This window comes from Dendrobates tinctorius, unplaced genomic scaffold, assembly GCF_039654945.1.
Source record: "Dendrobates tinctorius isolate UK_male_01 unplaced genomic scaffold, ASM3965494v1 ptg000093l, whole genome shotgun sequence".
NCBI lineage: Eukaryota > Metazoa > Chordata > Amphibia > Anura > Dendrobatidae > Dendrobates > Dendrobates tinctorius.
Window position 1 is genome coordinate 23,357,584 of NW_027361761.1, and position 16,382 is coordinate 23,373,965.

Genomic DNA, 16,382 nt, shown 5'->3' on the forward strand with positions numbered 1-16,382 from the left:
AACTACTGATCCCATCATCCGACACCTGCTGCCGCTAATTATAGTGAGAGCAGAAGCGGTGGATGCGAGTATTCATCAGCCGCTCCTGCACTGTAAATAAATATATTTTTTTTAAAAATGGAGTGGGTTCCCCTGTACTTTTGCTAACCAGTCAGACAAAACTCACAGCTGGGGGCTGCAACCGTCAGCTTCAGCAAGGCTAGTTATCAAGAATAGAGGGGCCCCCAAGCTGTTTTTTTAAATTATTTAAATAAACAATTAAAAAAACGTCGTGGGGTCCCCCTATTTTTGATAACTCTCACGCTGCTAGCGGGGATCTCTACGAGGTCACTGCAGTTCAGCCCAGCTGGGAACGGAGCCTCAGTGACCCGACGTAACCTCGATGATGTCACCACCGGTCACTGAGGCTGCTCTCGCAGCAGCTCATTCACCAGTGGTTATCAGCCTAGACGGTCGCATCTTGTCACCGTCCAGGTTGAAAACTGTTTATCCCCCAGACATGGATTACGGTGTGGGACAGAACGACGGACAGTTATGATATATTGTTTTTTATTTTAGTTTTATTACTGGAGATCGAGGGCTTCAGTGGAATTAGGCGAGGTCATAAGTATGGTTTAATTAAGATTATTGAAGGAGTCTGTGTCATTCTTTCAATGAAAGGACTTTATTCTGGCTGTGCCTTTATTTATGTCATGCTCGCCATGTCTGTCATGTCCGCCATGTCTGTTTTGCCTCATGACCCCTGGAGCGGTGTGCACGCACATCTCATGTCTGCTATCCTGCATGTTCCCTAGAGCAGTGTGCACACTCACCTCATGACTGTTGGGCTGCAAGATGCCTGCGTTTCTGTTCTGCCTTCTGTGATCATCTCTGCATGTCTGAAACCCCTGATCATGTGACCTTTCCTGGGTTTCAGCATTGTCTGGTTCTGCAATCGTCTCTGCATGTCTGAAACCCCTGATCATGTGACCCTTCCTAGGTTCCATCATTGTCTGGTTCTGCAATCATCTCTGCATGTCTGAAACCCCTGATCATGTGACCGCTCTCTGTGATCCTGGAGGATCTGAACTGGAAGTTCTCCCCTGGTCCTGACCCGGAAGTGGAGGTGTTAATGCCCTATATCAGACCGCCCCTTCCTATGCTCAGGGCCTGAGTATTGTGTTGCTTCCCTGCATGGCTGCTTGGTCTGCTGGGTCGCTCCCTCTATTCTGTGCCCTTGCACTTTGCTCTGTCATGCGTCTCTGCACGCTCCGTGCTCGTACTCCGTCTCTTGTCCCATGCGTTGTCTTATGTTTGTCCGTTGTGCCATGTTCGTCCTTGTCCTGCTTGGACTTGTAGTCCATCTGTTATTCTCTGCCTTGCCTGTTTCTGCCATGTCTTGTCTTCGCTATGCTCTGCCTTGTGTTTCCTCTCTGTTCTCTGTCTGCTATTCCTGCCCTCTGTTCTAGGGTGCTCTCTAGCACGTTCCCTGGCTAGTCCCAAGGCTTTACTTTGGCCCGGCTCTGGACTTTGGCCTGCGCTCCGCTGCTAGCCCTGTTCCTGCTCTGTTCTTGTTCCGTGTTTCTGGCTATGCTTCCGTTCCGTGTTCCATACTCTGGTCTTACTCTGCCCTGTTTCTCTTCTTGCCTTGCTTTGCTGCTTCATGTGCCCTTTGCATGCGCCTGGCCTTCCTAGCCTCCTGTTTGTTCCTCAGTCGTGCCCGCCATAGCCGTGCCCGCCTGCTTGTGCCTCAGCCGTGCTCGTCAGTCAGTGACAGCTGTGTCGCCTGCTATGCCTCAGCCGGGTTCGCTGGAGTCTTGCCCGTTTGTCAGTGCCGCAGCCCGATCAGCTAGCCAGTGCCCCAGCCGTGCTCTCTGTGCTCCCTTGCACTTCATGCTGTTTCCGCACTGTGCTCTCCGTGCTCTCTAAAACACGCGCAGGCCCTCGCCTGCCCATGGCATTCCTCCCCGTGCTTCTGTAAAAGTACGCGCAGGCTTTGCCATGTCCCCTGTCGTGCCCTCTTGCATGCACAGGCCCTATCCCTGTCCTTGAATCCTGACGTGCCTCTCTGCACGCGTAGGACTCTGCCTCGCCTGACCCTGGCGTGCCTCTCTGCACGCGCAGGACTCTGCCTCGCCTGACCCTGGTGTGGCTCTCTGCACGTGCAGGACTCTGCCTCGCCTGACCTTGGCGTGCCTCTCTGCACGCGCAGGACTCTGCCTCGCCTGACCCTGGCGTGCCTCTCTGCACGCGCAGGACTCTGCCTCGCCTGACCCTGGCGTGCCTCTCTGCACGCGCAGGACTCTGCCTCGCCTGACCCTGGCGTGCCTCTCTGCACGCGCAGGGCTCTGTCTTGCCTGACCCTGGCGTGTCCCTCTGCACGCGCAGGCCTCCGTCCTTGAGTCTGACCCTGGCGTGTTCCTTAACACGCATCGTGTTGCTAACCTGTCTTGTGTCCTTGCATGGAACTCTGGTTTGCCTGCCGGATGCCCGGAACCTGCCGATCGCTGCCAGAGATCGTAAGCCTGATGTCTGCGGCCTGATGTCCGGAGCTGATGTCCGCAGCCTGATGCCCTGATCATGTCGATCGTTGCCAGATGTCCGGAGTCCGATGCCAGCGTGCCTTTGTCTACCATCTTGCACGTACCATGTCTTGGACCCTGGCTAGTCTCCTACGCACGCACCCTGCCTTGGACCCTGGCGTGTCTCCTAAGCACGCACCCTGCCTAGAACTCTAGCGTGTCCTAGCACGCATCCTTCCTAGGAACTCTGGTGTGAACCCTAACACGTACCCTGCCCTGGACCCTGGTATGTTTTCTGCACGTGTTATGTCTGGAACATTTGGCGTGCCCGTGCACGCACCTTGACGTGTTTCACCATTTATGCCCTGCACTTGATTCCCTGTTTATGCCTTGCACCTGAATAAAGTGTGTAAACACGTTTTGCAGAAGAAACCCTGCGACTTCGCTTTGTGTTTCGTATCCTGTCCGTCCTGTTGCCAGACACTCAATAGTGTCTTCCTGAGCCGGCCGTCTTGTCCAGCTGCTGTGGTGGCTCACCCCCTTGGTCTTGCCCCTGACACTCCCTGTATAAGGGGTGGATTCTCACTAGGTCAGCTCGCCTTAGGTGGGTGGGTGCCACGGTCCAGAGGGTCCACTCTGAAAAGGAAAACGACTCAGCATAAGCTGACGCTCATCAGAATTTACCATACAACAATCGGAATAGTAATGGAGAGGTGTCTTATAGACACCTCTCCATTACTAAGCCGTGGGCTTGATGTGACCTGACAATACAAAGGTGACATCAACCTCCCCAACTCTCACCCCACTTACCACTGCCTCAAGGCAAGGAGGAAGAGCTGGGAAAAGCGCCAGAATTGGCGCATGTAACATAGGTGCCTTTTCTGGGCAGCTGCAGGCTGCCATTTTTTAGGCTGGGGGTCTAATATCCATGGCCCCTTACCAGCCTGAGAATACCAGCCCCCAGCTGTCTGCTTTAGCAAGGCTGGTTGTCAAAAATGGGGGGGACCCCATGCCGTTTTTTTAAATTAAAAAAACAGCGTGGGGACCTCTCTATTCTTGATAACTAGCCTTGCTGAAGCTGACAGCTGAGGGTTGCAGGCTCCAGCTGTGAGTTTTGCCTGGCTGGTTAGCAAAAATACAGGGGAACCCACGCCGTTTTTTAAAAATGATTTTATTTACAGAGCTGGAGTGTCTGATGAATACTCCCATCCGCTGCTCCTGCTCTCACTGTAATTAGCAGAAGCAGGTGTCCGATGATGGGATCAGTAGTCCTATCAGCTGACACCAGTGAACGGAGGTAAACTTTATAACTCCGATCACAGCTGAGCGCTCACATGGGAACCGCGACTCTCTGTCCGGCGGGGATGATTTCACTGCCTATCAGAAGCAGTGTTTGCCGCGCTGCCATGCACATGACACCTGGTGTTTGGGCAGCTGAACCCGATCAGTAACGCAGATTTTCTGGTGAAGTCCGTGTTCGGTGTCCGTGCCTGAACAGTAGGTGTTCGGTATGAACGAAGAACTTTACTGTACGGGTTCGCCCATCTCTAGTGGTCTCAATGCGGAGCTATATGTGTGTATCCTACAAGATGAATTACTTTGGACACTCGAGTTCTATGGGTATGAAAAGGACAACATAGTGTTCCAGCAGGACAACAACACGAAGCATACGTCAAGACTGGAGAATACATGGTTCAATGAAAATGAAGTAGAGGTGCTGGATTGGCCCCCACAGTCCCCAGACCTCAATCCAATCAAACACTTGTGGGTAGAGTTGAAAAAGAAGCTGTATACACTAACTTTTGGAACTTGTAGAAGAGACCTGAGGTCAGATTTAGGTTGAGACATACTTGAATCTGATCAAGAAAATGCCCAGAAGTATTCAGGCAGTGTTGAAAGCCAAAGGAGGATTTACAAATACTAGCAAAATAATAAAAATTTAGATTTTTAGGAGCAAAACAGTAACAATGCAGTGACATGACATGAATCTGCATAACTAATCATTTGGTAAATAGTTGTAAGTCAGATTTATGTATGAGATAGCCAAGACGATTGTCTATAAAATGATGGTAATCTCACGTTCAAACCAGTAGTGGATGGTAGATATGAAGCCTGAAAGTCAAAAGTTCAAAACACCCTTTAGCTCGTCACTATAATTTGTCATGTGTTGTTATTCATCTGAAGTTGTAGTTACCTACTTTGAAGACCTTCTAAGGAACAGATTAATTTTTTAAAATTATGTTCTAAGTAGAACCATAGAATTCAAACATCACCCAGTGGTTTTATATTATTGGTTGTAGATAAGTTGATGTTTGTACTTACCTGACCACCTCGTTGTCGTTTTGTCTATTGTGTAAGACACGCTCTGTGTAGTTGGTCCTTTTAGAACGTTATTTTCCTTTATCAATGTGATGTTATCTACAGCGATATCAGTGTTACAAGTTATAGTTAGCGATCCGTACGCAGAGGAAGGCGGCACGTTTGGAAAGTTTATGTTGGCTGTAAAGAGACAAGCAAAAAGAAAAAAAAAGTTTTGGAAATGTAAGTGCATATTTATCCTGTACTATTACAGATACGTTTCCGACAAGTTGACAATATTGTAGGAGATAGGTTCCCTTCATGTGACTTTACTGCCCGTCAGTGCTGAGATCAATGTCATAAAACCCAGATTGATAGGGTATAATTTACAGAGGACCTCTTAATTTATTCCCGCTGCTGCCTTTAGTATTTTGGGGTGTTTTTGCGTTTTTTTTTTTTTTTACATCCACCATGCAGTACCATAGATATGAGCATTTCCAATTAGTGCTAATAATCTCTATGGTCTGTACAAAGTCAGCATGGCTTACACAATCCTCTAGGGCATGTCTTTAGTTTGCTCTGCATAATTACTCTTTAAGCCACACCTTCTTAGTAAACAGTATAAACGTGAACATTACATAAAAAGGCCCATATCTCTGGAACCGTGTGGCAAAATAAAAAAAAAAAATACTTTTGACCTGGGTATAGGTCCTTTTCAAGCCCATTATAAGGTTTAGGTGCACCTGCCACCTCCATTATCACTATAAGGGAGTACATCCCCCATTTTTTTAGTTCAAGAGTTCTTTTCTAATATAATTACGCCCCCGAACACTTTGTTTCCCTGTACTTTCAACTTTGCTGGAGTGTGTGGGAATCAATCAGCTGAGAGGAAAAAGACAAATGAAAGATCTACAAATTCTCCCTTGAAGGGATTATCCAGGCATGCGTGTTAAAGTCTGCAATCACAGTATGTGACTGCAGACTTGTGAATCCTTACAGCTTGCACACTGCACACATTCAGGGTTATCGGCTGCGGGAGAGGGCAATCACTTGACTGCAAATATGCGATTTGCATATGTGCGGTCACGTGCTGATTAGATGTATATGAACTCGGTCAATAAAAGTAAATGGTACAACGCTGAGCATATAGAGTCGGAATGTGGCCAGGAGTAGAGTTGAGCGACTTTGGTCGGATCGGGTAACATGAAACAAAATGTCAGGGTACTGTCAGCGCCGGCGTGTAGCCTCCGCTGAGCAGGGACTCACCCGCACTGTAGGGGGACCCGGGGCCAGGTACAGCCGGAGAGTACACACAGGACCTGGGGACACTGAAGTTTAGCAAGCAGTGAAGGACCTACGGTCATGTGACTGCAAGGGGCAGGGCTTAGCATCCTGCTTCCAGAGATGGCAGGACACTAAGCAGAAATACTCAGAGCCAGGCAAAACGGAGGTCATACACAGAGATAGCAGAAAAGTACCAGGGATGAGACAGAATGGATAGTCGGGGCCAAGCAGGGGTCAAAACCAAACAGACATAGAAGGTACCAAGCAGAATCCAACAAGCAATATCCAGAGAACAGACCGAGTTGTACACAGAGTATCAAGCAACCAGAACACAGCACAAACACACTCAGGGGTCACCACACTATGCCAAGGGCGAAAGTATAACTGACAGGGATGGGAGCTTCCTGAGGCTATAAGTAGCTTTCCCAGAACCAATGAGAGGCCACCATAATAAGTCCCAGGTGTGCAGGTAAGAGTCTGCACTGAGATCAAAACATTAACCCCAGTTGTGCAGGTCCACCAGCACTGGTATTATGACAGTACCCCCCTCTCAACGGGGGGCCTCTGGACCCCCAGGCTTGCCCGGGTACCTAGCATGGAAAGCCCGAACCAGGCGATCCGCATGCATCAACCGGTTCGGCACCCAGGACCTGTCCTCCGGCCCATACCCCTTCCAATGAACTAGGCACTGTACTGACCGCCATACCAACCTGGAATCTACGATGTGACCAATCTCATATTCCACATGTCCCTCAACCAAAACCGGAGGAGCAGCGGACTCGGATTCTCCCCGGACTGCTTCAAACGGTTTCAATAGAGATCTATGGAAGACGTTAGGGATCTTGAAAGAGGGTGGAAGGCACAGCCTGTATGCCACTGGGTTGATTTTTTCCACAATCTTGTACGGGCCAATGAATTTGGGGCCCAACTTGGCTGACGGAATCTTTAACTTAATGTTTCGCGTGGAGAGCCAAACGTTCTCTCCAACCTGAAACATGGGACCGGGTGTTCGTTTCCTGTTCGCAAAAAACTTATACCTGCCTTGAGACCTAGATATATGCTGCTGGACTTCTGCCCATGTATCTTTTAACCGCTGAACAGAGTCCTTAGCCCCGGGACACCCCGAATCTAGACGAGAAAACCCGCCAAAATGAGGACTGAACCCATAGTTGCTCAAGAAAGGGGACATACCAGTGGATTGACTCACACGACTATTGAAGGCAAATTCAGCCAACGGCAGTTTATCACACCAATCATTCTGTCTAGCAGAAGTCAGACATCTGAGGATCTGTTCCAGAGACTGATTAGTGCGTTCCGTCTGACCATTACTCTCGGGATGGTATGCAGACGAAAAGGACAGAGATATCCTAATTTTTTGCAGAAAGCACGCCAAAACTTAGCCACAAACTGCACACCACGATCAGACACCACATTCAGGGGTACCCAATGCAAGCGGACCACATGCTGCACAAACAACCTGGATAAGGTCTCAGCAGAAGGTAATGCGGACAGGGGTACAAAATGAGCCTGCTTTGAAAATCTGTCCACCACTACCCATACCACCGTATTACCCCTGGAAGAGGGAAGATTGGCAATAAAATCCATGGACAGGTGGGTCCATGGTCTTTCGGGAACTGCCAAGGGCATCAGCTCCCCCTGCCGGCTGGCTATGAGAGCTTTTAGAATGAGCGCAGACCCCACAACCAGAAATGAATTTCTTTATATCAGAACCAAGGGTAGGCCACCAGAAGATCCTAGCCACTGCCAGTCGCATGGCTGATATACCAGGGTGAGCACACAGCTTGGATTCATGGAACTCTTGCAAGAGCTTAAGGCAAAGTTGCTCCGGGACAAACAACTTGCCCCCTGGCTTGGCCGCAGGAGCCAACGACTGGGCCCTCTCAATTTCCCGTTCCAATTCAGATGAGATCCCTGCTAACACCACCCCAGGGTGCAGAATGGAGGACGGTGGCTCAGGGGCAGACACAGGATGAAAACTGTGAGATAAGGCGTCAGCATTGACATTCTTTGACCCTGGACGGAATGCAATAGTAAACTGGAAACGAGAAAAAAAAAGCGACCAATGAGCCTGTCTAGGCGTTAGTCTTTTAGCAGACTCAATGTATGACAAATTTTTGTGATCAGTGATCACAGTAACCGGGTGACTGGCCCCCTCCAAAAAGTGCCTCCACTCCTCAAACGCCAACTTGACCGCAAGAAGCTCTCTATTGCCTACATCATAATTTCTTTCAGCAGCAGAGAACTTCCTGGAAAAGAAAGCACATGGCCTGACGTTGGTAAGAGTGGCAGGCCCTTGGGACAACACTGACCCCACCCCCACCTCGGAGGCATCCACCTCCACCACAAATGGTTTGGACGGATCTGGCTGTACCAACACAGGAGCAGACATAAAACATTTTTTCAGAGTCGCAAAGGCCTCTTTTTGCGAGCGAGGACCAATTTCTCACATCTGCACCTTTGCATGTTAGATCCGTGAGTGGTTTGACCACCTGCGAAAACCCCCTGATAAATTTGCGGTAATAATTGGCGAACCCCAAGAAGCGCTGAAGACCCTTAATGTCTCGGGGTGGCACCCAATCCGCAATGGCCTGTACCTTCCTGGGGTCCATGCGAAAATCCTCAGAGGATACAATTAATCCCAAAGAAGACAATTCTTGAACACAAAATACACATTTCTCCAATTTGGCAAACAGATGATTTTCTCTCAGTCTTTGGAGAACAGTTCGTACATGTTCCAGATGAGAATGCCTGTCGGAGGAGTATATCAAAATATCATCTAAGTAGATAACAACAAAATGACCAATGAGATCCGAGAATACCAAGTTGATGAAATTCTGAAATATAGCGGGAGCATTGATAAGATCAAACAGCATGACACTCCATTTGTATATAGTTAGTGCCTATTAAGGTGCTCCCTCTTGGTTTTACATATATCATTAGGACAGATAAGAATCCATCATTGCGCCAAAAAATTACAGACCTGAACAAAAACCCGTTGGGTGTGGCCGAAGACAGGATCTAAGTGGGAAGACTGGCATGTCCTGCAGCCCAGCCAGGAGCAACGTTGGAGGTTTGGAGCGGGTCCTCCACACACTACAAGGACAGTAGAAGATACATCAGCTGGGAGAATATCTGCCATTTATCATTGCTGATCATCGTATCTTATTGTAATCAATAAAAATGTTAATATAACTGTAATATGTATGTTAAGTATAGAATGTTTGATAAGTGTAGAATTTTTGATAACTTTTTGATAACCAAAAACCTTTTACTGTAGGATGAAGAAAACATAAGCACTTTTGATAGATAGATAGATATATGTGTATAGATAGTTAATTAAGAATGTTTATAGCAGTGGATAACCTTAGTTTGGTGGTTGTCACTCAAGAATGTCTTATAAGTAAGATAGGAATGTTTTGATATATTTGTAAGGTATATAGTATTAAGGCTATGATAGGATGAATGAGGTAACAAAGAAGGGTGTTGTTACAGGGACCAAGAATGTCCAGATCTGGTGGTGAACCTGGTAGGCAAAAGCGGTTGCCCCAGTAGCACTTTATGATGAGAATTAGATAGTATTAGGACATAGGTTATTATTAATATGCTCAGTAACGTTCAAGCTTTAGTCCTCTCCTTAAGAGAAGCTGTTTTATATTGTTAAATTAAAAAGCAAAAATTTGTATGTTCCAGTAACATCTTCTTGTATTCTCATTTGTTTACAGCCCACAGACGTGCTGCGGTTAACGGAGGGGTATGTGGCGCCCCTCAGGGTTCAGTCACCACAGAGGTACTGCACCTCCTCCTGAGGTGTAGTAGCCCACTCCCCAGGTAAGATGGTAACACCTGACCATACTCCAGCACCTACATCCAGCACAGACACCTTAGAACAGCAGAGCACCCTTTATGGCAGCTGCTTTGGTTCATGAAGGGTGCTGGGTGGTGGGTGGAGCTTAGAAACACTAGAGGGGAAAGCTGACAGGAAGTTAGGTCAGTCTCCCCTACGGGGGAAGGAGGGAAAGGATGTAGATGCAGCAGCCTCCTGTGAGCTGGAGCTGCTTGCAAGGAAAGAGGAAGAAAGAAGGATCAGTTGTTCAAAGGAAAGATAGATAAGAACAATACGTGAGGAGGAGAGAGCCTGTGGACAAGGGCTAGTGCAGAGCCCTTCCCTATGTTCATTGCGCCAAGGCTGAGGCTGTGTGTGATACTAATGATACTACAGCGGAAACCGCAGGAATAGTAGTTGAGACCACTTTATTTCCACCAAAGACTCGAAGACACAGCAGCAACGTGTGTGAGCCGGGACATGATTGTGTGGAGTTCCCGAAGCAGGCTACAGCCGCCTGTCATACGAGTGGAGTTTAAGTAACATCAAGAAGGAGGAACTTGAGTGTAATTCAGAACTACAAGTACTTCAGATTAGCGCTAGAAAGGAGACGTTCAGAAAAGGCACATTTGGAAGGGAGTGCTGGAAGAGTTAATCCATCTGCCTGGGAGTTGGCTGATTTAAGAAATCTCAATATGGAAGAGGCCAGGAGCCATTTGGTGAGCTGCATTTCTTGCTACATTTTCACAGATTTACCAGTGGAAAAGCCAAACTTCACATGACACAAATGCAAGCTTGTATCCCTGTTGGAGGGAAAGTTGCAAAATCTCGAAGAGAGGTTAGCTACGTTGAAGATCATTAAGGAAGGTGAAGAGTTCTTAGACAGAGCAGAATTATCTCTTCATGTTACAGAAAGAGAAGAAATTCAAAGTGCACCTGAAGAAACAGAGGAATGGAGACATGTGACACAGAGAATCAAGAGGATCAGGAGGCAGTCAGCACCCATACTTCTCAGCAACCAGTACCAGGCTTTCACGCAGGAAAACGATAAAGAAATACATCAGGATAAGACTTTGCCCACAAACAGCAACCTTGTACGCCCTCAGAGTCCTCTTGGATGGAGAAAGAAAAATGTTGTGAAGAAGAAACGGAGAGTGGTGGTCATGGGGGATTCCTTGTTGAGAGGAACAGGAGCCGCTATCTGCAGACCGGATATAACTTCAAGAGAAATGTGCTGTCTTCCAGGTGCAAAAATTAAAGATGTGTCTGACAGGATATCAGGACTCTTCAGACCTCCAGATGACTACCCATTCCTGCTACTACATGTGGGGACAAATGACACTGCAAGAAACGACCTGGAAACCACCTGCAGAGACTTTGAAAACTTAGGCAAGAAAGTGAAAGAACTGGGAGCGCAGGTGGTCTTCTCTTCCATCCTCCCAGTGGATGGCCATGGAACAAGGAGGTGGAATAAGATTCTGCAGGTGAACAACTGACTACGTCGATGGTGCCGTCCTATACGATGGACTACTTGCTAGAGATGGGGTGCACCTTACGAAGACTGGAAAGCATGTATTTGGAAGTCGCCTTGCTACACTTGTAAGGAGAGCTTTAAACTAGAACAACATGGGAAGGGAAGCAAAAGACCAGAAAAAGCCATACACCTGACAAATGCTATTGAGAACTCTGCTAATAGAAGTGGAAAGGAAGAACAAAGACGAAAGAATCTAATAAAAATATTGGAGAAAGAGAAACCAATCACAAACTAAAATGTTTCTATACTAATGCACAAAGCATGGGTAACAAACAAGGAGAACTGGAACTACTAACACAGGAAAAGAAATATGATGTCATTGGAATCACTGAAACTTGGTGGGACAATACACATGATTGGAATACAAGGCTAGAAGGATACAACTTATTTGCAAGAAACAGACTTGATAAACGAGGAGGAGGTGTCGCATTGCATGTTAGAAACACGTATATCTGCACAGAGATTGAAGCTTCAGAGACTGGGAGTTCTGTGGAAACTGTTTGGGTAAGAATACAAAATACAACGACAGAACAATGGAAAGGACACCATTGTAGGCATTTACTACAGGCCGCCTGTGCAAGCTGAAGATATGGATGAACTCTTTATGCATCACATGGCCAAGTTCTCCAAAAAATATGACATAGTTGTCATGGGAGATTTCAACTATCCAGACATTTGTTGGGAATCTCTCTCAGGCAAAACTAACAGGTCAAGGAAATTCTTATCCTCTCTTGCTGACTTTATCTTCCAAAAGGTAGGGGAGAAAACAAGGGGAACTGCTACCTTGGATCTAATCCTCATAAACAGGGAGGAAATGGTTGAGGAGGTAAAATTGGCTGGGACCCTAGGAGGTAGCGACCATGCTATTTTAGAATTTTGGATAACTAGAGGAGGAAGACCTGTGAAGACTCAGACGTCAAGGTTAGATTTCAGAAAGGCAGATTTTAAGGGATTCAGAAAGAGAATTGGAGGGATCCAATGGCTGGATATCCTTAAAGACAAAAATGTCCAGGAAGGATGGAAAATCTTGAAAAATGAAATTCTCAAAGCACAATTGTTAACAATTTCGAAAAGAGGGAAGAATAGGAAGCATTTAAGGAAACCAGGATGGATGAACACAGAACTTAAGCACATGCTAAAAAAGAAGAAAAAAATGTTTATAAAATGGAAAGAGGGAGGCATATCTAAAGAAGAATATAATGCTGTCAGCAGAACCTGCAGGGCACAAATCAGATTAGCTAAAGCTGACAAAGAATTGAGGCTTGTAAGAGATGTCAAAAGCAATAATAAAGGATTTTGGGGATATGTCAAAAGTAAAAGAAAAGTCAAAGATGCTATAGGATGAAAATGATGAAATGGTAAGACAGGATGTTGAGAAGGCCGAACTTTTAAATTCCTATTTTGCATCTGTTTTCTCTCAGAAAGGACATGTAACATCAACTGTTCTTCACTGTCCTATTAAGGGAATAGAAGAATCCAGGATATCTATAAACAGAAAGATAGTGAGGAAACACTTAGCTAACCTAAATGAATTCAAGTCTCCAGGTCCAGATGAATTACACCCCAGAGTACTGAAGGAGATAGCAGAAGAACTTTTTGAAAACCTCTCCATAATCTTTGAAAAATTTTGGAGAACAGGAGAAGTCCCAGAAGACTGGAGAAGAGCAAATGTTGTTCCTATCTTCAAAAAGGGAAGAAGGTGGACCCAGGCAACTATAGGCCAGTGAGTCTGACTTCTATACCAGGAAAGATCTTTGAACAAATTATTAAACAACATGTATGTCAGTACCTGGATAAGAATGAAGTGATTAAACAGAGTCTGCATGGGTTTGCAACTAATAAGTCATGTCAGACTAACTTAATTTCCTTCTATGACGGAATCACTGATTGGGTGGATCAAGGAAATGCTGTAGATATAGTATATCTTGACTTCAGCAAAGCATTTGACAAAGTATCTCATACAATCCTTATTGAAAAAATGACTAAGTATGGAATGGACAAGGCAACTGTAAGGTGGATTCATAACTGGCTTAGTGATCGGACCCAAAGAGTGGTCGTAAATGGCTGCACATACAGTTGGAAAAATGTCTCAAGTGGGGTACCACAGGGCTCTGTCCTGGACCCTGTATTGTTCAACATCTTTATCAACGATTTAGATGAAGAAATTGAGGGTAAACTGATTAAATTTGCTGATGACACAAAGCTAGGAGGAATAGCTAATACTAGAGAAGAGAGAGAGGATTCAAAAAGATATAAATAAACTGGAGCAGTGGTCAGCAACTAACAGAATGGTTTTTAACAGGGAAAAATGCAAAGTACTACATCTGGGCAATAAAAATGAAGAAAGCATATACAGAATGGGAGGAATAGGGCCAAGCAACAGCACATGTGAAAAAGACTTGGGTACACTTATAGATCACAGACTGAATATGAGTCAACAGTGTGATGCAGCAGCAAAAAAGGCAAATGCAATTCTAGGATGTATTAACAGAAGCATACAGTCTAGATCACGTGAAGTCATTATTTCCCTCTACTCCTCTTTGGTCAGACCTCATCTGGAATATTGTGTCCAGTTTTGGGCACCACATTTTAAAAAAGACATCAACAAACTGGAGCAAGTTCAGAAAAGAGCGACCAGAATGGTGACCGGTCTGCAAACCCTGTCTTATGAGGAAAGGTTGCAGGATTTGGGAATGTTTAGTTTGCAAAAGAGAAGACTGAGAGGAGACTTAATAGCTGTCTACAAATATCTAAAGGGCTGTCACATTGTAGAAGGATCATCTTTATTCTCATTTGCACAAGGAAAGAATAGAAGCAATGGGATGAAACTGAATGGGAGGAGACACAGATTAGATATTAGAAAAAACTTTTTGACAGTTAGAGTGATCAATGAGTGGAACAGGCTGCCATGAGAAGTGGTGAGTTCTCCTTCAATGGAAGTCTTCAAACAGAGGCTGGACAAACATCTGACTGGGATGATTTAGAGAATCCTGCTTTGAGCAGGGGGTTCGACCAGATGGCCCATGAGGTCCCTTCCAACTCTACGATTCTATGATTCTATGATTCTATGAGTCCCTGACCTGAAGGCTGCAGCATTAAAGCGGGCACCTGTCTGTGCCAGAAACGTGAGTAAAAGAATTGGAACTGCATTCAGCTGTGTCATTGCCTTCTTCCTGCGCAACCTACTCAGCACTGCTACATCTCTGTGCCTAACACTACACCATCTACCTCAACACCTACAGCTACTGCCCTTGGACTACAGCTCTACCTGTGGAGAGCTATTGCATCTTTGCTGTGCCCCACCATCTGTCCCAGAGGATCTGCACCACAGCGTTGGCTTAACACCTTCCTTGCCGAGTACCACAGGTGGCGTCACGAACTACCTACCTATAAACTTTATTCCATTCCACCTATTTTACATGGACACCCAGGGCCATGGACCGGGTCACCACCACCGTGACACATCCCTTTGAGACACTGGATCGGTACCGAGTAATCCCCACACCTGCCCTGGGGGTGATCCATTTTGGTGTCAGAAACAGGATTACAAAGCCCCGTGCCACCGGGTCCTGTGTGCCGAAGATTTGACTGATTTGAGAAATGTTAAACCTGAAATGTGCAAAGGAATCGATTTATTGAACTGTGACTTTGACTGTAAAGATGGCCGTCATGGCAGTGAAGTAAGGTTTGCCGTTGTGGGCGGCACCCAAGAAAGAGCGCGAAACGACATGAACCTCCCCTGCCTGTACTTCTATGCTACTGCGTCATGGCCGACCAAGAGAGGGGTCCAGATCTTAGCCTGGTATGGCGGCAAAGGAAAAAGACACCACCCTTCGGGGGTGGAGAGAACGGCGGGAAAAGGAGCGGAAGAGAAGAGGAAGCCACATTACCAGGAGGCCATGATGGTGAGCAGCAGGAGGTCTGTGGAGCACAGCAGAGAAGAGTCAGTGTCTCCTGGCTCCGGGGAATCAGGCTCTGGACGCTCACCGCACCTTAACCTGTTGCAGCTGGAGGAGGAAATCACGGAGCTGCACAGGAAACTCCAGGGCAAGCAGGCTGTTGGAAAGGCAGCGCTAGGCTGCCCAGGAGGAGTCCACAACCTTGGTACCTTCACCACCGGTACCTACAGTTACCACCTAGGTACCCTCACCATCGGTACCCACCAGCACTTCCCCGGTACCACTGTCATCGGTACCCGCTGCCCTGCCAGTCTCCCCATCACCGGAGGCTGAAGAAGAAGACTGTGGCCCTGGAGGAGCAGGTACATCCGACACCCCTGGGACATGGGAGGCCCCGCTAGGCCCCATCGCAACGCCACCAACCCCGAAAGCTGGTCAGGCCATATTAGATGTAACTTGGGACCGGAGGATGGCGCCCGGGGGGTGTACTAGAACCCGCTCCCATCGTGTAGGCCCATACCACCGGTGGTAGCAGGCTAGAGGTCCACAGCAAGGCAGTGAAGGGAGCTGAAGCCAGAGTGTTCCCCTTGACAACGGAGGAGTTCTTCAGGCAGCAGATCCTCAAATTTGAACAGGAGGAGAGGGAGCGTCAGCAGCAGAAGCAGGCCCTGGCGGAGCGGGACCTCTTCCACAAACAACAAGTCAGGAGGGGGCAGCTCGAGCACCGCAACCCTATGGGGTGGGGACTGGTCCTCCGGTTTGACAATGACCGGGGATTCGGATTCATCCAGGACTCCAGGAGGGGTCCTGATCTGTTTGTAAACCGGCGGGACATGGAGGCCCATCTAGTCCACGGACACCCGGAGCGTGATTTGTATGAGGGGGACTATGTGTCCTTTACACACCATCTAGGAGACAGGGGATGGAATTCCCTCAACATCCACAGGAAACCCCTCCAAGTTAATTGCCCAGCAGGGGGCGCATGACACACAAGAACCTGCAACAGCACAATTACCAGACGT

General features: G+C 47.1%; 1 protein-coding gene across 1 annotated transcript in view; it reads right to left on the bottom strand.

Annotated features, from left to right (window-relative positions):
- Positions 1-16,382, bottom strand: part of LOC141098612 (adhesion G protein-coupled receptor F5-like) — a 152,520-nt gene that overhangs the window by 91,992 nt on the left and 44,146 nt on the right. The window contains exon 8 of the mRNA XM_073586577.1: positions 4,824-5,000. Within this exon, the coding sequence (XP_073442678.1) occupies positions 4,824-5,000 (177 nt within the window). The remainder of the gene's footprint in view (positions 1-4,823; positions 5,001-16,382) is intronic.